Below are 21,170 nucleotides of genomic sequence, written 5' to 3'. Positions count from 1 at the left end.
CTCTCCCTGGCATTCTTTTTTTGAGTCCTTATTCCTCCCTACTCTCAAGGCCAGTTCTTCAGGCAAGGCAGTGTGGCTCACCATCCCTACACACCCAGGTAAATGTGGCTTCATATGACTCCCTCTCTGGGGACCAGAGGAGAGGGCAAAACTTAATCCAATGGGCTGACATGGTAATGATGGAATGTCAAGAGGTGACTTATCTGCAGGATTGTGCTTCATGACTTTTATGAAGCTGGTAGGAAAATTCCACTGCCTACTTCTCAAATGCCATTAGGTGGTTTCAAAAGGAAGGTGCTAGGTGGTTTTCACCTTACTGATGACCATGAAAAGAGCAGTCGTGTTGGTACAGTGCTTCCTAGGTTGCACGGTTTGCTTGCTCACATTTTATGGAGCAGGAAACTGAGGCTCAATGAGGTGACACGCCCCCCCCCCACCCAATTCTTTCCCCATATTTTCAATTTTGTTAAATGCGCTGGAGGAGGTGGGTGAAAGGGAAGGGAAGGGGGAGGAGGCAGCTATTTCACTGGATAAACTCCACCGAAGCATTCTCTTGGATGGCAGGTGACAAGGACTCCCTCCCCAGGCCTGGTCTGAGCTGCGTACTTACAGCCCTGTGTGCTTCATGCAAAAGGCCAACAGCCAGAGCGCATCACGGCCTGATTTCAAATTAAAAAACGATGGGACTCAAACTCTCCTTGCCTGTTTAGTTCCAGAATCTGACACAGTATAATTAGTAGAAAGAGGAAAAGAAAAAATTAAATATTTTGAAAATGGTATAAGTTAAATCTCTATAGTTACCACAGAATTGTTCCTACAGCGTTTCTAGGTTTTGAAGTGTTCCACACCACTGTGTTTGGTTTTTTTGTTTTTTTCCTTTTTCCCAACCACACATAATACTGTGCTACGATGGGGCTCAGGCTCTCACCATCCCCTCTTCTACTAACGAACACAGGCCGCTGAGGTCAGGGCTCTTCTTGCCAACGTCCTCCATGCTTTTGAGGGTGCAATTGGTCTTGGCCTCCGGGTGGAAAGGCAGGGTCTCTGGGGCGTGGATGGGGAGGGGGCTCTGTGAAGTGGTCCCCACCAGTGGGAGCAGCCTGCCCAGGGTGCCGCCTGCCCCACACTTCCTTTAGGGGCAGACTGTTCTGGAAGGCCACGACTTCTGGAGACAGTGGGAGACTGGTTTTGTTTTTCTGCAGGTTAGTGGTATATTGCTTCATTCGCAGTTACTGTGGGCCTTTAAATTCTCCCAGAAAAGTCCCTGCAAATCCCACCAAATAACTCAGCGGGAGATGTTTGGTGGCATGGGTCTGAGGTAAATCTAAGTTTCATAAAAAGAAAAAGGAGATCCTATATACATTTTGTATGTGTGTCCAGATCTAGTATATGTATATAGATGCATAAATATATATATATATACACACACCTACAGACACATACATTCATACATACGTGTACATATGCACACGCATACATATACACGTATATATGCATGTAGAGAGAATGTCGAGAGAAGAATTTTCCAGTGACGATAAGTGGGCGAAGCCATTTAACACGGGCCGTGATCTCGGGAATCGCTCCAGCCGGGGTACCGCTCCTCACCGCTTGCTCGGGTGTCTGTGTGTACGCGGGAGGGAAGCGGGCGGGTCCATGTGACTGAAGGCGCGCTGCGGCTCGACCTGGGACTCAGCTCCGCACAGACCTGCTCCCAGGCTGACCTTCTGGTTCCTGCCCGACAAAGCCAGGAGCCCTGGGAGGACGCGGAAGTCACTGAGGCCACCCTTGGCCACGGCGGGCCGCAGCGGGCCAGGGCGGTGCCCGCCATCCCGCAGGTCACATGGTGCCCGACTTGTCAGCCGAGCTGTTGGGGAACATCTTCTCGGTGGGCGTCACGGCTGGGCTGCCTACTCCCGAGCTGCTGCTGCTGCTGGACCGATGCTGGACCACGGGTCGCACCGGCCGCATGGGGGGCGGGCGCAGCTGGGCGCCGGCCAAGCGGGCGGACAGGGCTGGCTTGAAGGTGGTCATCATCTCGGTGGAGCTGCTGCTGCTGCGGCGCATGGCGGCGTCGGGGTCGCGGATAACTATGGTGTGCAGGGGACTGGCCGGTTCCGAGCTGATGGGGCCTGGCGGGTTCTTCAGGGGCTCCAGGGTGTCCAGCACCACATCTGGCGCCTGCTTGACCGTGTTCTGCCTCTCCAGCTCTCGAAGCTCGTGCAGAGCCGTACTCATGGTCTTCTCAATGTCCTGGGGACAAAGAGAGCTCTGGTTGGCACAGAGCTGGAAGCCTGGGGACTAACCCTTCCAGGGCGCTGACCAACTTGCGGGTTCCTTAGGGAGGCTTCCCCACCAATCTCACTGGCTGGGCAGGAGAATCAGTCCCAGGGTGTCTTATAACCATAAGGGAAAAAGAGCATTTTCCCTTTCAATTTCAATATGAGCATTGTAGATCTCACAGAGGCAGGCTCCACAGTCAGACAGACGTGTTCAAATTCTGACTCTGCGGCTTCCTTGTTGTGTGACCCTGGGCAAGTTACCTTACCTCTCTCAGTCTCAGAATTCTCGTTTGTAGGTTAAGTATAATACTGAACTCAGGGAGTTGATGAGTATGAAATGATATGGCCCCTTTGAAGAGCATGGCATGGCACCTGGTACATAGTGTTGAAAGTTGAAAGTGTTAAGTCACTCAGTTGTGTTCGACTCTTTGCAGCCCCATGGGCTGTAGCCCGCTAGGCTCCTCTGTCCATGGCAGTCTCTAGGCAAGAATACTGGAGCAGGTAACCATTCCCTTCTCCAGGGCATCTTCCTGACCCAGGGATTGAACCCAGATCTCCGGTACTGCAGACGGATTCTTTACCATCTGAGCTACTAGGAAAGCCCCAAATGATATGGTCCCTTTGAAGAGCATGGCATGGCACCTGATACATAGTACTTCCCAAATAATATGGAAGTAACACAGAGCGCCAGTGTAAGTCCCCTCCCTAATAATTCATTTAATCCTCATACTTATCCATACTTACAGGAACTACCATTATGCTCACTTCACACATAAGAAACTGGAAACTCAGACTGGTTAACTTGTCCAAGGTCACACAACTACTTACCAGCATAGCAGTCTGACTCCAGAGTTCATGCACCTAAGCATTAATATTAACAAATCTGTTAATATCTCTCCTTTGTCCATAGGAAAAGTGTTCAGCGGTTATATATTAGAACATTCACTATGCTCACCCCAGGGTGATGGGACTGTTACTTTCTTCTATTATAATGGTTTTTTTTTTTTAGAAAAAAATGAGAAATTTGAAAGGCAACAAAAATCCTCATCTGCCTCTGCAGTTCCTGTGGATACTGAGACATTGAAGAGCTCATCAGTACTAGAGCACTTTGAATGACACTCAAAGCGATTCTGACAGCTCAGAGGGTTGGCCTGGGGCTCAGCATTCCAGGAGGGGCGCTGGAGCTGGACTGCAGCATTTAACCCCCGGAGCTCTGGGCCAGGATACAAAGCCCGGGGTTGGGAGGAGAAAGACTGCTTTACCACTGCCGCTGGGCAACCTCGGGCAAGGCTCAGTCACTCTGCACCACACCTGGTCCCTGAGCTGAAAGCCCCCCACTGGCAGTGAAGACGGAGGAGACAGCTGACGTGGTGATGTGTGTGAACTGCCCGACAGTGACCTCTGCTCTCCCCCAGCCAGGGTCCTCGGCTCCTGTGGGGTTTCCCAGGGATGCCTCCGCTCAGGCTGAGCTGGGCCACCAAGGGGACAATGAGGGACAGTGCTTAGAGCCGGTAATGGAAGATGCTGGCCCCACTGGCTCCACACACTACTGAGACACACTAACTAGCTTTTCCACCCTGGGGCAACTCTGGAAAAAAAAAAAAATGCAAAGTGTGGTTAGACTGATAGGGCTGGTGTCTGGAGGTGTCCCCGCTAGCCCCTTCCCCACCCTTCTTTCCTCCCCGTCCTCAGGTGGCTCTTGCCTGCTGGGCCCCCATACCAGGCTCCAATCCGTCCCAGCCTATCATTTGGCTTTGTGAAGAGACCACTGGCTAACAGCCAACATTAGCCTGTGGGCTTCCCAGGTGGCACTAGCAGCAAAGAACCCACCTGCCAATGCAGGAGATGTAAAGTGATACGGGTTCAATCCCTGGGTCAGGAAGATCCCCTGGAGAAGAAAATGGCAACCGATTCCAGTATTCTTGCCTGGAGAATCCCATGAACAGGGGAGCCTGGAGGGCTACAGTCCATAGGGTCGCAAAGAATGGGACACAACTGAAGCAACTTAACACCAAACACAATATTAGCATATATGCTTCGCCAGGATACTTCATCCTTTGCCCACAACACTGTCTACTTTTAGAAGACACTGTTTGTGCCTTTATCCACAAGGATTAGTGGTGGTGGGGGCAGGTGGGGTCCTGCATGACAGGAGAGAAGGCAGTCCCGTCCCTACTTTTGCTACCTCCCACCCCTGCAGAGACAAATGGCCACCTTCCACGCCCCAGGCTGCTTAAATTAAGTCCTCCACTGATATCACTGCTCAGTCTGCTCTACTCCAGCAGCGCCAAAAGGCAAAACTAAGAAGTAAAATATAATTATCGCCCCTCTATCACCATCCCTACCATCCCCACCACTCCACCCTTGCAGAGTGTGAGCCAGAAAGACAGCAAGCTTAGAAAAAGATCAGCTGAGGTGTTTAGGCACAAGCCTGGTGTTAGTCTGAGACGTGATGCCATGATCTCAAAGTGGAGCTGCAGAGAGGTGCCAGGAAGCGTGGACAGTGGCAGGGCATGGGGGCAGGGAATGATCACTTTTCACTTTGTCCTAAATGAGACCTTCCCACCTTGGATGGGTGTTTCAAGGTCCCCAACCCCGCTCTTCGCAATAGAATCCTCACCACCCCAAAGATTCTGATTGTCCCTCTTTTCTTAACAGGGAGAAAACATTAGGAAGGGGATACATAATGGGCTGCCAGCCAGATTCCAGGGAGAAAAGTGGAAACTTGAACTATGATAAAACTGTCAAAAACACATGAAAGTAGTTATGCAAATCATTAAACAATTCAAACAAACTGTTTGGTAACAATTTCTTAAATGAATTTGTTGTGCTTTCTTTGGCAAATGTAAAAATCACACAGGTTTCTCATCCAAATTTTTAAGAAGTTATCTAACAAAACATAAAACTCTAAGCACTTTGGAAGACCATGGAACATTTTCTGCTTCCAGCTTCAGCTATTTCGTCCTGCCTACCCTTTGGATATTGGTACTGTCCTCCCCAGAGACATCTCTCACTGCCTTCAAGCAATCCGCACATTTTAGGCTCTCGGAACACAGAGTTCCACTCCTTCAAGACTCCTGACCTATTTGCCATTTTCACAGCTGTGTGTGTTGGTGGTTGCCATCCCTCTCTTCTCTAAACCCTAAGCTCCATGTGGGCAGGACCTGGGTCCACTTTAGGTCATTATTATTTTCTCAGTGCCAGCCAGTGATTGAGCACAACAGATGCTCCATAAGTATTCACCAATATATAAATGAACAAATGAATTAGGGAATGAATGAAAAGATGAACAAATGAAAACATGACTAGCACAATCTTGCCATCTTATGGAGATACCTGCCACTACCACATCCCCTATCTGGGAATCCCACCTCCAGCCTGGACACTGGGGCCTTGAGTCTCTACAGGAGCCCTAGCCAGGAGCTACACCCATCTAGCTTCCGCTCCAAGGGGGAGGCCAGCAGGGGGACAGGAAGCCAGCTCACTATCTATCCTGTGTCCTAGCTCAGCCTGACCTGGTGTGAAGGGCGAAGTGACTCCCCAGTCTGCAGGGGCCCACCCCTACCCCTCTGGGGGTGTCAGCTGGTGCGCCTGCTTCCTGCTGGCCCTTACTTCTGCCAGGGCCTCGGCCTCCAGGGACTTGTGGTCCCCCAGGCTGCTGTGCCTGGTGGAGCCGCACGTCGACCGCATGCTGTGCCCTTCGGAGAGCGCCTTCTTGTCGGGGTAGTTGATGCTGCCGGCGCTCCCGAACGTCGCCATCCTCCGCTTCTCGGGGCTCTCGATCCTTCCCCGGGTGAGGGGGATTTTGTGGGGGCTGCTGGGGCAGGCGGCGGCCCGGGGCGGTGTGTCTATGCTGGGGCCCAGGCCCCGGGGTGGGCTGTGTGTGTCGCCCCCACTTCGGCGCCTGGGGATGGCTGCTCCGTCAGATCGTAACCGCACTCTGCAAAGGAGCCAGGGGGCAGGGGCATGGGGCAGAGGTCAACCCTGGCTGGCGTCACATGGCTCAGCCAATCCCCCAGAGTCCAGACATGCTACACACTAGTCTAGGGAGTGGGTATAGTAAAGCCTCATTCAGCCGGACATGGCGATTCTGCAGTGAAGAACCATCCGAGCACAGAACTCAGGCCAGCAGATTTAACCTGCACACACAAAGGAATCGGGCCTCCTGCTTCTAAGCTGCAGTCAGTGGTGCTAATTACACAGCGAATCTCGTCTATATGTTAAGTCAGGGCCAGGAGGATTGCAACCTGGGAACACTTTGCTCATGGTTAGTTGGGTTCATGATATGTTTTTAAGCGGTTTAGGTGTCTCCATGATTCCAGAGGGCTTCTGATTGGTTTGAGGCATTGAGGCTTGACTGTACCACAAGTCACCAGCTCCCTGCAAGCACAGTAGGGCCCCCTGGGAACTCAACATGGCCCAGTGTTGTCACCCTCCCCCAATCCCCCCAAAGGGCTGTTTTCCATGAGGCTTTCCAGACCTTGAACATTTCCAAGCATTAAGAGAAAAACCTGTATCACTGGAATGCCTTTTACACATTTGGATACCTTTCACCCTTCAGGGAGGGTGTGGCAGAGAGAAAAGGGGCCTAAAGTATCTCTCTGGAAGGCAGATTCTTGTCTTGTCTCTGTCACTGACTTTCCAGCGACTTCTTTCAGACCCACTTTATTTATCCGTTACATGGGTCTAATATTCCTCACCCAGCTTCAAGGGAGGTTCAGTGGGTAGGAGACCACTCTGAAGCGGTTCTACCCACTGGGGATTCTGCTCCAGCCTAGGGAGGTCAGCAAAGACCTGAAGGCACTGGTGAGGAGAGGAAGGCTGGGAGGGGTGAGGGGGTGGGGAGGAAGGACGGACTACGGGGATGGGTTGTGACGGGGACCAAGCTCAATGCAGTCAGCAGTGCTTTTCACCCTGTGCCACCAGCCAAGCTAAGCATTGCCTGTGGTCACCCCAACAGGACCAAAGCATTGGTGTCGGAGTGGAAGAGTACTAGGAGAGAAAGGAGACGAGAAAGGCAGACAAGGAAGGACAGAGGGAGAGGGAAATTGAGGCAGGAGAAGGTACGGCCCCCCTAGATGTCAAGGGACCTCAACTCTATCATCCACCTACCCCAACCATACACTTCCCCTGATTCTATCTGCTGATTATCTACACCCTAACTGAACAGAGTTCGCTGAAGAGAGGTACTGGGACTTCTGCTGAAATAAATTCGTAAACCTAGGTTCCTATTGCAGCTGATTTCTCTGGCTCTGTCTGCAAGCACCTAGCGTGTGGGTTGATCCCATGACCTCTCCACCAAAAACAGAGACTATGACATTTTGAGAATCTGATTAAGAAAGCAGTGAGAAACTGCCAGCTTTCCTTTTCTCCTCTTTTCCTTATTTATTTTTTAAACCACCAAGTGCTTTGCACTCTACCTGTAGACAGAGTGAGGAGCCCAGCTCCTTACCTGGCAGAAAGGTCATGTGATAGCCCTGCCCACACGGGAGTGAAGAAATTGGCAAACACATTCCCACCAAATATGTGGGTGGAGCCGAGTGTCAATTTCCCCCCACGCAATGTGTGTGAGACTTCTACTTACGTGGTGCGCTTCAGTGAGTAAGAGAGCTTTACATTTTAAAATATAACAACTTAGGTTTTCAACAGAAAGTAGGGAGGAGGTTTAAGAACTGGAGAGAGAGGAAAAGTACTTGCCAATTTTTAACTCTCCCTCCCCCGTGTTTTTAGTATTTTAAGTAAAAAGGATTGGTTGCCTGTATAAGTCTTTCCTCTTTCTCCACCTTTGTCCCAAGCTGGATTGCTTTGCTACCTGCCATTGGAGGCCAGTTCCAGCCAGCCCAGCAGGCGTGCCCAGCGTCACATCCTATGGGAAACAAGGGGCCACGACAGCCTCCCTCCCTTGCCCTTCTCTCTCCCGAATCAGACCCCTCCCTCCCTTGCCCTTCTCTCTCCCGAATCAGGCCCGGATGGGCACTGCATGAGCAGGAAAGAATGAACCCGAGTTTCCTACCGGCCCATCACCCCCCCAAAGCCGTAATCCGAGATGTGCTCCGTGGGGGACTGCAGGTCGTTTTTGGAAGAGGCCTTGTCGTCCAGCAGCGGCCCACTGCTGGCCTCGCTGTCGGCCTTTTGGCTCAGGCTGTCAGAGAAGGCATCGTCCCTGGGGAGAAGAACAGATGTGAGCTGGGTGGGCTTCGCACCCAACAACCCGGATGTATTGAGACCTGTGGGGCTGGATCCACACCCACAGCTTGTGGTTGCGCCGCTGCCGCTTCCCCAGCAAGAGGCGCTCTGGGGCACCACGCTCCCCTACTTGCTCCCCCCTCCGCCGCCCCCGGGGACTAAACCTGGTCTCTCCAAGCTGTTCTGGGCTGGGACAAGCTGAACGCTGGAAGGTGTGGAGGAAAAATGGGGGAGTGGGCCTGCAAGCCAAGCCCTGAGCACTGAGTCTCATGTGGCTCGGGGAGCAGCAGCTTGGGGTTCAGCCAGGGAAAAGGAAGGCATTCCCATCCCTCCCCCACCCTTGGCTTTGGACAAATGTGAAGGGGCTGAAGCTTGTTGGGGTGCTCTGTCCACGCCCCTATTCGCTCTCCCTTCCTCTGTCCTTCCTGTCCTTGTCCTCAGAGGCCTGGGGACGTCAGAGGGCCGCCTAGGGTTCTTCCGTTGTTTGCCTGACCTGGACTGTTCTCGGGCTCCAGATGGTCTGCTCTGCCATCAAGATGTATGCTTTTGGCCCCCTCCCTTTGAGGCCCAGCCTGCAGCCTGGTAAATCAGTTCAACCTGAGCAGGACTGGAACTTGGAGGAAGCATATACAGGAACCGTCAAAGCTTTTCCAAGAATGGAAGGTGTCGACTTTCTGGGCCTGATGCTGGGGCTAGGTGTTTGGGATGTAGAGCTTTTTTCTATTTTTTTTTAAGGTCTAAAGTTATTAAAAAAAATAGCACCCTCTTAGCTGGAAATGAGAGGATGATTGTTTCTGCCCCTCTCCTGGCAGAGCTATCTCAGGGTAGAGAATAGTGGGCAGTTAAGAGGGCAGTGGGAGGCCCACTGGTTTACAGCGGAGGCCCTGAAGGGCGAAGGTATATGGCAAGATCCAGGGGACACTGAGAACCAGAGTGGGTGATAAATGCCCCGGAGGCTATCAAGTGGGCCAGGATGGCAAGCCAAGAGCACCAAACAGTGTCCCTGTGGACCGTGAAGTATGAGCAATTTGCTCATATGTTAAATGGATCACCATTCAAAGGGAGCTGAGACATAATCCATTCTCACTGAAGACCAAGTGTGTCACAGCAGGGAGAGCAAATCGCTGGCGTATAACCCAGCGCTGCTGTTCCTGTGCCCCTTCCAGACATCACTAATCCATCATGACACTCTTCACAGAAGGTCCCAGCGCCCACTCACATGTCCTGTACAACTATGTACTGATGTGGGATGAGCCCGTCCACGCCGTTGTGACGACCCTCCCACCAGTCCTCGGAGGCTCGGTGGTACAGCAGCAGTGAGGCTCCCTTCTTGAAGGACAGCTCCCGCGGGGACCGCCCCACGTAGTCAAACTTGGCGATGGCCTCGATCTGCTCCACTTCTGGAAGGAAAGCAAGGGCAAGCGCATCCATGAGAACAGCAGAAGGCAGCCCAGGAGCCTCAGTCAGAGGGCCCTGGCTCCGTGGGGCAGCGCAGACAGCGTGCCTGGTGAGGGCAGCATGAGCTGGGGCTCAGGGTACTGGGCTCTAGGCTCAGATCCGCTCCCTGTGCTGTGACCTCAGGCAGGCCATCTCACTTCCCAAAATGGAAAGTGGGGTTGAAATACTACATCCTTACTTTCCACTGACCCTTTTTCACATTTTAAAAATAATATAAGAAATTTCTTTTTCTTCTGTCCCTTAAATATCAGCTGTTTCCATTTTCCCATGAACCCTTTCCCTCTTTGTTCACATATCACACTGTTGGTGCTTCTTACCTTGTAGGAGGTCAAACAGATGTGTGTGGATTCTCTTCCATGTAAAATGTTGTACACAATTTTTAAAGGTTCCCAGAAGACTTCTCTCCAGAGCTCATTGTTATAGACTGAACTCTGTCTTCCCCCAAATCCATATGTTACAGTCCTAACTCCCAGTGTAATGGTATTTGGAGATGAGAGGGTTTAGGAAGTAATTAAGCTTAAGTGAGGTCATAAGGGTGGGGACCTAATATGATAGAACTGGTGTCCCTCTGAGAAGAGGAAGAGATAGCGAAGAGCTCTCTTTCTGTCTCTGCATGGGCACAGTGGAAAGGCCATGGGAGGACTCAGTGAGAAGGCAGCTGACTACAAGCAAAGAAGAGAGGCTTCAGCAGAACCCAACCCTAACAGCACCCTGATCTTGGACTTCTAGGCCCCCAGACTGTGAGGAAACACATTTCTGTTGTTTAAGCCACTCAGTCTGAGGTGAGTGGCAGCCTGATGGCATGCCTGAGCTAACATGCGCATCCACAAACTTAATTTGGGGGGAGGGAGAATTCTTACTGGGGCTACAGGTCAAGCATATCTCTTTGCATACACACATCTCCCCGTCAGAGCAGTACTCTTCTCTGGTCAGTGACAGGCCCTGCCTGGGTTAACCAGTGAGAACGTAGTTCTTGTCCCTGAAATACTCCTCCTGCCCGGCTCTGTCACCTCTTGTTTGTGTGACCTCAGGCAGGTTACATAATTTCTGTACACCTCAGTTGCCTTTAGAGGATTAAACGATAAAGCATGAAAGAAGACATACAGATAGGCAACAGCTATATGAAAAGATGTTCAACACCATTAATCATTAGGAAAATGCAAATCAAAACCACAGTGAGATACCAGCTCACACCTGTTAGAATGGCTGTTATGAGAAAGACAACAGACAAGAGTTGGTGAGAATGCAGAGAAAAGGGAACCTGTGCACTGCTGGTGCAAATGTACACGGGTGTGGCTACTACAGAAAACACTACGGAGGCTCCTCAGAAAATGAGAATCAGAACTACCATGTGATCCAGCAATTCCACTTCTGGGTATTTACCCACAGGAAATGAGCACGTTTAACTTGGGAAGATACGGGGCAGACCCCCGTGTTCACTGCAGCACCATTTACAATAGCCAAGATACGGAAGTGACCTAACAGGTCCGTAGACAGATGAACAGACAAAGAAGATCGGTGTATATACACAATGGAAAATTGTTCAGCCATAGAAAGATGGAAATCCTGCCATTTGCAGCAACATAAAGGGACCTTGAGGGCATTATGCTGAGGGAAGTAAGTCAGACAGAAGACGACAAACACCGTACGACCTCACTTACACGTGGAATCTAAAATCAGAAACAAACAGAACTCACTGATACAGAGAACAGACTGGTGGTTGCCAGAGGTGAGAGGTGGGTGAAATAGGTGAAGGGAATCAAAAGGCACGCACCTCCAGCAGATAAATAAGGCATAGGACGTAATACTCAGCACGGTGCCTACAGTTAATAATACTGTGTTGTATATTTGAAACCTACTAAGAGTAGATCTTAAAAGTTCTCATCACAAGAAAACAAAATATAACTATGTGTGGTGATGGATGTTAACCTGACTTATTGTGGTGATCATTTACATATATATATATATATCAAATCATTATCCCATATACCTTATATTAATAAACTGTTATATATCAATAGACTTCAATATATTTAAAAAAGAGAATATATGAAAGTTCTCAGCATAGCACAGACATACATTAAGAATTCAACATATAGCGGCTCTTGTGATTATGATTATAATTACTAATGGACATGAGATTGAGCAAGCTCTGGAAGATGGTGAAGGACAGGGATGCCTGACGTGCTGCAGTCCATAGGGTCACAAAGAGTCGGACACGACTGAGCGACTGAACAACAACAAAAAAACAACAATGGCTTTAGCTTATGGGGTGGGACTAGACAAAGAAATCTGCGCTGCAGAGAATTTAAATGTTTGCTCAAGACCATGCAGCTAGTGATCTTTGGGAAGGAGACTTTCAGGGGAGGAGGACAGTTATTTATGCCTACAATTTATTTAACTTGTGTTAAAGCCTGTACCCTAAGAGATGCAAATGGGTAGAAATGCTACGTAGAAAATGGGTCATGTATAAGTGTTAATATGCTTGTATTTTAAGGCAAGCACAAAGATGTTTAATACTATAAAAAGAAGATACATGCATGTACTTATATAAATAAACAAATCTATTAAATGCTAATAAACAAAAGAGTGGTGGCCCCTGCTCTCTCTAGCCTGCAGTTATCTTCCCGGTGCTGAGCATCCATCAGGATGCTTCTCTTGTCCTCATGGATTACCTTGATCCTGTCCATGCAGCCATCTACCTGTCTGTCATGGAGCTAAGCCCACAATACCTGGCTTTACCACTTTTTTGCTTTTACCTGGGTGACCTTGAACGATTTAGTTCTGTTTTCTCAGTCTCAGTTTTCTCATCTGTAAAATGGGAGTGATAAGAACAGTACCCACTTTATGGGGTTGTCATAGGACTAAGCAAGTTATTACACATGAACAGCTTGTAACAGTGCCTGGAACACGATTAGCTTCATATGAGATGCAGTTGTTGTTGTTATTAATACCAGAGATAACGACTCCTAAGGGCCATGGACAGCATGGAAGTCATCTCTCCCTGTTCTTCCCCACCCCACCCACACACATTAGGTCTCTTCTCTGTGAGTAGCTAGCTCAAGAAGACTGGGCCAGTGCCCTCATGAGATGCAGTGGCCTTTGGGTGGACCCAGTCCTCGGTGCCTGGGACAGCCTGCTGTAGACAACAGGCGTCAGAGAGTTAAGCCAGCTTTCCCCAGCTGGTTCCCTGTCAAGTGTCTTTGCAAGCTATTCTGACAAAGTTGATGCAAATGCCAGACTGACTAAATGGGTCAAATAAACTCAGATCTTGACTCAGAGTCACCTTCTCAGTAAAACGGAGAGATCTCTGTACTCTCTGCTGCATCTTTGACTCTCACACCATCCCTATGTTAGCAGCACCTACTAACCTATGTGTTTGCCTGGCTTTAGAGAAAGGCCAGAGGGTTTGCAAGGCCAAGAGCTGAACCCCAAGGGCTGGGTGCTCCTGGGTGTGACCCCAAGGGCTTCTTCTGAGCCCACCCTTTGCACTGCTGAAGGAACTGCCCAGGGCGGAGACTTGCTCAACTCCATCGCCTCCAGCAGTCACTGGTGGTAGACTGGAGTGGGGGGCGAGGGAGCTAGGAGAAATGGAAAATGTAAGGGGGAGAAAAGAAGAGAAGATGAGGAGCAGAGCTGAGCTGCAAGCTGAGAAAAAGCTCGTGTGTTTGCAGATGTCGCTATGTAATCATGTGGGGTAGAAACAGGGATAATAGCTACCATTTATTAGGAAGTCTGTCATTTGGGTTCATCACACCTAAAATAGAATAGCTTACCAAGTCTCCCACACACCCCTCCCCAAACTTGCTTCATCCCCTCATCTTCCCCATCTTAGGAAACAGAATCACCATCTGCCCACTCCCTCAGGCCACAGAAGCTAACTCATCAGCATTTCCGTCAAATTGTCCCCTGAATCTGACCAGCCTCACCACCTCCAATGCCACCCACTCCTCGCCGGTCCAGACATCACTGTCCTTCTACCTGGCTACCTTGCCTTCCTTCTTGCTTGGTACAGTCATTTCTCCCCACAGCAGCTGGAGGGATCTTTTAAAATCATAAATCACATCATGAGACTCTTGTTCAAATTCCTCTGAAGGCTTCTCTCTGGTGGGGTGAAGCCTGCCGGGGGGTGGTCCTGAGGGCAGCAAGCCCCTGTGCTCTGTCCATCCCTCTCCTTGGTCCTGGTGCCCACAGCACCTGCCACCTCGCAGTGAGGAGACGGGGCGGCCACACAGCAGGTGCAGGCTGACTGACAGTGATCTGAGGCCCCAGAACACTGCAAGGGGGTGCCTGACCTGCCTCCCCACAGACACATCTGCCTCCCCATGGACACGTCTGCCTCCACCAGCAGCAGCCCCGACGGGTCTCAGTGCTGAGAAATCAATCTATCTTGTTGGACAAGAGGTGTTTTCCCCCAGTGGAAGTGGAAGAAGAAAGCCTGAGAGCAAGATCTAGAACAAGAGTTGCACATGTATGTATGCACACATGCACATAACCAGGAGTCAAAAAGCAACAGACGGAGAGAATGAGAAGGGGGCTATTAACAGTGACAGAAGGAGAAGGAGGACTAGAGGTGGTAGGAAAGAGAGGACAAGAAGGAAAGAGAAGAGCAAACCACCACAAACAAACAGAAGGTGGCAGCCTTCATATCTCCTAAAGCAGGCTCTGCAGGACGTTCTTCTCAGCTCAGGGTGGCTTTAATCGCTAAGAATTATAGCAGAGCTGAACATTATGCCCTGATTTACTTTCCTGCCCTAGGACCCAGGCCCGACACATCACCTCCCTCTCAGGCCACAGTGACTGATTCTTGCCTGGCTGCATGACTCAAGGCAGTGCGGTGAGATTCCAACCAAGGAACTCTACTGGAATCATTTTGAAAAGGAAGCTCTTTGGGTAAAAGGACAATGAAAGCCTGGAACTGTCAGAGACCACGGCAAAAGGAGGATCCCCCTGGAGGATAAAGCCGACACAGGGAAGCAGAAGAGCAAGGTGGAGACACATCCCTGACAAGCCCAACTAAGCTCCTGGATCCAGCCATGCCTGAAGTCATGCCTACCCTGGGATTTTCAAGTATATGATCTGAATCCCTTTTATGCTTACGTCAGTTTGAGTTGAAGGCTCTGTGACTGGCAACTGAAATAGCCCTACTAGAATATGAAAACCCACCTATGTAAGAGTCTTGCCTCTTACACCAACTCCCAGGAAACTTACCAGAGTACATCCCAGCTCTCCTGACCAAAATGATGGCTAACAGGGCCTGGGACTGCCCCCAAGAGAAACACAAAGTCCAGTAAGAAAACTACTAAATAATGATTTTTAAACAGTGAAACTACCCCAGGGAGAAAGGAGGACTGTGTTCAGTCAACACAGGGCAGCACTGGGAGCCTCAGGCCCGAGGTGCCCTTGCTTGCCCGGGCCCCTTCCTCCACTAATAAAATATCAAAATTATATTTTATGACTGCACTGATATAAAGATGAAAATAATCCAGGCTCATATTGTTTTTAAAATTTAGTTTGAAATGAATTAGAACATTCTCATGGGCCCTGAAAGCAGCACTGTGGGTCCTGGGCAGTGGGCCTCGTCTGCCTAATGGAAACGCTGGCCTCAGGCCCAAATCATCCAGACTGCTCGGCTACACAGTTCACGCTCCCCAGAGGTAAGTCTGATGCCATTTCCTTATCTAGAAGTGGTGGAAGGTCTGAGGAGTCGCTCAGAGCCCAGGTCGGCCTTTATCCCTCTACCTGCACACACTCGCCTGGGTCACCACTGTCTGGCCCCGTCTTCGGGGAACCCACTGCACTGGTCACTCCTGCAGTCTGGAATTATCACCCTGCATGGTGGGGAGCTGCTCTCCAGCTGCCAGGTGACAAGACCAGGAGCACCTTGATGACCATGTCTGGTTCGTTGTGTGCCCCACGTCCCAGCACATGCTGGGTGCAGAACAAGAGCCCAGCACGGGGAGGGGCAGAGGACAGAGCCTGCTTTCTACTCAGGACACCCTGGTCACTTAGAATTTGCACTCAGGCCAGGCAGGACACAGAAGGGGAGAAGGCAAGCCATGCTGGATATGGTGAACTGGAGGTCTTTCTGGGTCTCTCTCTCTGCTGTAGAGGATGATGTGCTGACTGGCAAAGCTGGCAAGGTGGGGGTGGGGTTTGCACAGATCAGTGCAGCAGGTGGACGGGCATGAGTGGGCAGGTGGGCACGCAGCATGAGAAGGCCCCCAGGTGAGCTCCTCGCCCTGACTCCCCCTCACTCACCTTCGTCACTGGTGTGAGGCTCGGTGCCGTTGTCATGGTCAACTTCATCAATGGTCCCTGGCTCGCTGTGTGGGCTGTCACTGCAAGGAAACACGGGGAGGGGTCTCTTGGGGGACTTTGTACCCTCACACTGCCCTAGGCTTCTCGCAGGCACTGGCCCAACCCACCTATGAGCCTTGACCCAGATCACATCAAGCCCACTTCATCCCATCTTTTCCATCTGCCCACCCACAGATCTTTCTAACAGAAAACCACTCTGGCCCCCTCACCCATTAGGAAGCTTCCCTGAATAACCTCCTCCATTTGTCCCAGCTCTAGAGTTTGCTGGGCTGTCTTCTTGGTAATGGTTACTGATGCCTAAGTGTTCTGTAAGATCTAGAAGGCAGTCAAGCCCTGGTGTTTATCCTTGAAAAGACCCCAGGGCAGAAAAGAAAGGAAAAGAACTTTGGAACTGTACTGAGAGTCATCCAAGTGGCCTGGCTTTCTGTTTTAGAGAAGAGGCGACATGCTCAGTGAGGTGGCTGAAGCTCCCAAGGAGCAGGCTCCTCAGGGCTGCCTCTCAGAGTGGCCTGCAAAACCCACAGCAGCCCAGGTAGCCAGCAGGCTGGCAACCATCATGGGCATAGGGATAGAGTGACTCCAGGCCTGGAAAATTCAGTATTAATGCACTGGGATAATTTCATCAGCTGCTGCCCCTTCACTGGATTATAAGCTTCTTGAGGCCGGGGATCATTCACAGAGTCAGCCGATCAGTTTTTTTTAATCAAGTCATTCATTGAGTTCTGATATAGTAATATATGCCAGGCATGGTGCCAGGTAGGGGGCATGCATTGATGCATAGTGCAGATACAGACCCTGCTCTCATGGGCTGAGAAATAAAAGAGCCGCAAGTTGAAATAGGCACAATGAGCTGAGACAAGAGCTGTAAAGGGACCTACACAGGGTGCCAAGGAAGGCTTCTTGGAGGACGCGATATTTACAATACCATTTAAAGGAATATGGGCTTTATTGTGAAAAATTCTCTTGGATAAGGTCCAGACTGCACAATGGTTTAAGACCTTTCATAACCTGGCTCCTGCTGGCCCACGGGGCCTCCTCCCTCACGGTCCCCTTGTCACCTGCAACAGTGCAGTCAAACAGAAATGCTTTTTATTTTACTGCATGCTCCAGGCCTAGCACATTCTTTGCCCACTCTCGCCTGGCTGAGCCCAGTTCATCCTCCAGGTCTCTATCAAGTCACTGTTTCCTTCAGTCAGCCATTCTAACCTCCCTACATTGGCTCCGGGACCCCTACTCCTAGAACTGACTGTCCCCTCCCTCCTCCTGCCATGTCAGGGGTTAATTCTGGCTGGGTTACCTCCCTGTTGCCCAGCCTAGGGCCTGGTGCAGGACAGATTCTCAGTAACCATACGAGGAATGAACGAACGTTGTCCCCTTTGATGAGACCCTCAGCCAAATCCTCCTTTTGGGCTTTGAAAATTTGTCCAAAATTACCATGTAATTAATAGTTAATGGGGCACAAATGGGATTAAGAAAAGCATGGTTATTGTATGTAGTGCTTTGGTAAGTATGCTATGATCTGTAGGTATCTTCCCAGATCACTAATTATATATATATACTGCAGCAAGAAAAGAAAGCTGGTAATGGCTGCAAAAACTATAAAACTGAAAAGCTTTTCTTTGTCCTAAAAGTATGCTTGCTGGCTGTTGGATCTCTGTTACAGAACAGGGACAGACCTGCTCCCGGGGCCTCAAATGAGATTAGAGAGCAGCAGGCCCGGGTTTCTATACAGGGAGGTGTTGCAGAGAAATGATGGGGCTGGAACGTTTCCTTTCTTTGAAGCAATTGCCCAAATGTGCCCACAGAACTAAGCGAGGCAAGAGTCCAGGAATGCTCTGATCATCAAAACACAAACTCCCCTGTAGCACCTGGCTGAAAGCAGTGTGGGTAATACCTAAACAGACAGCTGAGTGTTGTCCTGGATTGGGAAGAAAGACAGACTAGGAGCCCTTTGGCCTCTGTTGGTTGGTGTTCTGAATTTTCTGCCTCCATCTCATCTATAAAAAATGTCCTATTTTCACCACAATTTTAAGGTTTTAGCCTCTGGAAGGTAGTCAGGCCTGAGTCTGGTAAGATTCTAAAATGCTCCTCCCAAGGGACTTTACTGGTGGTCCAGTAGTTAAGACTTGCCTTGCAGTGCAGAGGGTGAGGGTTTGATCCCTGGTTGGGGGAGCTAAGATTCCCACATGCCTTACAGCCAAAAAATAAAAAAACCCAGAAGCAATATTCTAACAAATTCAATAAAGATTCTAAAATACTAAAACCATCCTTAAAAAATATTGAAAAAAATAAAAGAAACTATTTTTCCCAAGACCCAGAGTAGCACCAAGGCACACAGAGGTGTGCTCTCCAAGAATGTGAACTCTCTCTGCCAGAAAAAGAGAACTCTAGGTGGGAGAGGACAAGTGTGGGAAGTGTGTCCACTGCCCTGCTGTCTGAGGTGGGCCTGCAGCTCACCTAGCCAACGACAGCACTGCATCTCCTAACTGATGTGACTAGTTCACCAGACCCAAGCTTCAGGAAGAGACGTAATACTTGAGTTTGTGTGGAGGCATTTGGGAAGGAAAAGCTTTTTTCCCCACTGGGGATGCTGAGAGAACGGGCTCTAAAACTGGAGTTATCAGATGCCTTCTTGAAACTATCAAGGGAGAGGCTACCTGAAAATGAAGCCAGTGTAGAAGATAACAGGGCTGGGACTGAGAATTAAGGACTGAGTCCTGACGATAACAGTCGAACCCCATATCCAGCTACACCCGTAGCCATGATCCCAGACTTCTTAGTTAAAAATAAATTCCCATTTAGCATAAGCCAGTTTGAGTTATATTTCTGTCCCTTATAAACCAAGAGAGTCTTGACTGATGTACCTATCCCTCATATAAGGCTCAGATGAGAAAATATATATAAGAGTATGGACTAAAAAGCAGTAAGAAAATCAAAGGGTTTCTCAATGTTCTGGCATAACAGCAATAATAACAAGAACAATGATGATAATAATATTAAGAAGAATGGAATCTTACCAATATTCTTCCCCTCCAGCCATGCATTTCTCATATACAGGTCCCTCTAGCTCCCGGGGGCTGGGGAAGATGGCTTCATGATGGATGATGATGGTTTTGATGACTTCGTTGACGTGTGCCTGGCAGGACACAGGGTCTTGCCCATCGGGAATATGCATGAGGGTGGGCCCAAAGCAGATGGCCAGGTTGTAGGGATCCATCATGTTCTCGTCGCTATACTGTGAGAGGCTATGAGAGAGGAGTACCCATGAGCCAGGGAAAGGTGAATCTTCCCCTGTACTTTCTTTCTTTGGAGAGTTCTATGTTCTGCAAAGGCCCCCTCCTCAAGGAGGCCAGGGCTGAGTCAAAGAGGGGCCCTTGTTGGCCAGGCAACTCACTGGTTGAGGAAAGCGAAGAGGTATCTCATGACCACGATGACCACGCGGGGAAGGGTGATGAGGATCTGTTGGATCTGGTGCACCCTCTCAGCTGGGTTCTCCAGTTCTGTAACAAAAGGGGCTTTTCAGGGCACCTTTCATCCTCACAGACCCATGCAAACAACATTTGTGAGCCTACCTGTGAGATCTTTGTGGCTCAGACGGTAAAGAATCTGCCTGCAGTGCGGGAGACCTGGGTTCAGTCCCTGCACTGGGAAGATCCCCTGGAGGAAGGCATGGCAACCCACTCCAGTATTCTTACCTGGAGAATCCCATGGACAGAGGAGTCTGGCAGGCTACAGTCCATGGTGTTGCAAAGAGTCAGACACCACTGAGCGACTGACACTTTCACTTTCACCTGTGAGATCAGTCCATGTGGCTCAGGGGGAGGCAATTTTACTTGGTTCAAGAGATGGAAATATGACCCTGGCATCATGATCCCCTGGGCATGGGGCGGGGCCCAGGGAGGGGTCCATGGCCTAGTCAGAACCATCAGGGTTGATCCTTGGGACTTGGCTGGAGAAAACAGAGAGAGAAGTTCCCTCTTGAAACCAGGAAGAATTGCAGCTGGGTGCTCTGTGGGAAGAAGATGATTCCCAGGAGTGATGGCATCACAGACATGGAAGGGACAGACTCCTACAGATGTCATATGAGGTCTGGGTCCAGCTGGGCCTAGACTTTTCAGGTATATGAGCCAATATATTCCCTTTTACAGGTTACATCACTGTAAGTTGAGTTTCTGTCACCTACAAGCTATGAGTCTCGACAAACACAAGCAGGGACCAGGTTTTATTAAACTCTTTAAAAAGATCAGCTGCAGCACAGGCCCGGCACAGAGTAGGTGCTCAGGAAATGAACACTGAATAAATAACCACCTCCTGAGCTGTATGTTGTTCAAAGAGCCTGGTGATGCTTGGGATCTTGTCTCTGACCCCTGTTTTCAGGTCAGCCTTAGAGATATAGACATTTTATCAGTCAAGCCAGAGTCAGAGGCAGCAGATTTGACTTAGTAAGGAGAAAAAAGTGCTTTGCAGGCTTGTCTCTGTAGAGAGAGAGAGAGCTCGTGCTAAGAGTGAGCTACAAAAGCTGCAAGGATTATCTGCAGGGCTGATGCATAAGCCCAGGTCAATTTCCTTTTCAGACAAAAACGTGATTTTCCCTCCCAGTGTCCCTCCTCTCTCCAGCCTCCACATTTTGTCAGCATATTCCTTCAAAAACACAGTTCTCCACCTTTCTCCTCTGCATCCAAGGCCCTTTGTGATGGCGCTTCAACCACCCTTGCCTGCTGCATCTCTCAGCTGCCGCCCCTTCTCAAAGTGTCGGAGCCATGTTTCTCAGATGAAGTGGGAGGGGACCTCTGGGGCTCTTTCAAACATGCGGGACATTCTCTGGGGTTGTCACAGTGACTAGAGGATGCCACTGCTATCTGGGATCCAGGGGCCAAGGTGCTAAGTGTCCTGAATGTGTGGGATACACAAAAGGCACTGCTCTAC

General features: G+C 49.9%; 1 protein-coding gene across 4 annotated transcripts in view; it reads right to left on the bottom strand.

Annotated features, from left to right (window-relative positions):
* Positions 1 to 681: 681 nt before the first annotated feature.
* Positions 682 to 21,170, bottom strand: part of SRGAP3 (SLIT-ROBO Rho GTPase activating protein 3) — a 247,180-nt gene continuing 226,691 nt past the window's right edge. For 3 of the 4 annotated variants that reach the window (XM_086366585.1, XM_086366586.1, XM_086366589.1), the window contains 7 exons: positions 19,639 to 19,744; positions 19,262 to 19,489; positions 16,185 to 16,264; positions 9,685 to 9,865; positions 8,293 to 8,442; positions 5,892 to 6,219; positions 682 to 2,250 (listed from right to left, as the gene is read on the bottom strand). In XM_086366585.1, the coding sequence (XP_086222711.1) occupies positions 1,837 to 2,250; positions 5,892 to 6,219; positions 8,293 to 8,442; positions 9,685 to 9,865; positions 16,185 to 16,264; positions 19,262 to 19,489; positions 19,639 to 19,744 (1,487 nt within the window). In that variant the 3' untranslated portion in view covers positions 682 to 1,836. The remainder of the gene's footprint in view (positions 2,251 to 5,891; positions 6,220 to 8,292; positions 8,443 to 9,684; positions 9,866 to 16,184; positions 16,265 to 19,261; positions 19,490 to 19,638; positions 19,745 to 21,170) is intronic. The other variant, XM_086366587.1, reaches the window with a different exon arrangement.

The sequence above is a fragment of the Bos grunniens genome, chromosome 22 (genome assembly GCF_055505025.1).
Source record: "Bos grunniens cultivar Pamir isolate PY7600 chromosome 22, Bosgru_T2T1.0, whole genome shotgun sequence".
In the NCBI taxonomy this organism is placed as follows: Eukaryota; Metazoa; Chordata; class Mammalia; order Artiodactyla; family Bovidae; genus Bos; species Bos grunniens.
Note: the sequence above shows the minus strand (reverse complement) of the source record. Positions and strands in the feature narration are given on the sequence as shown.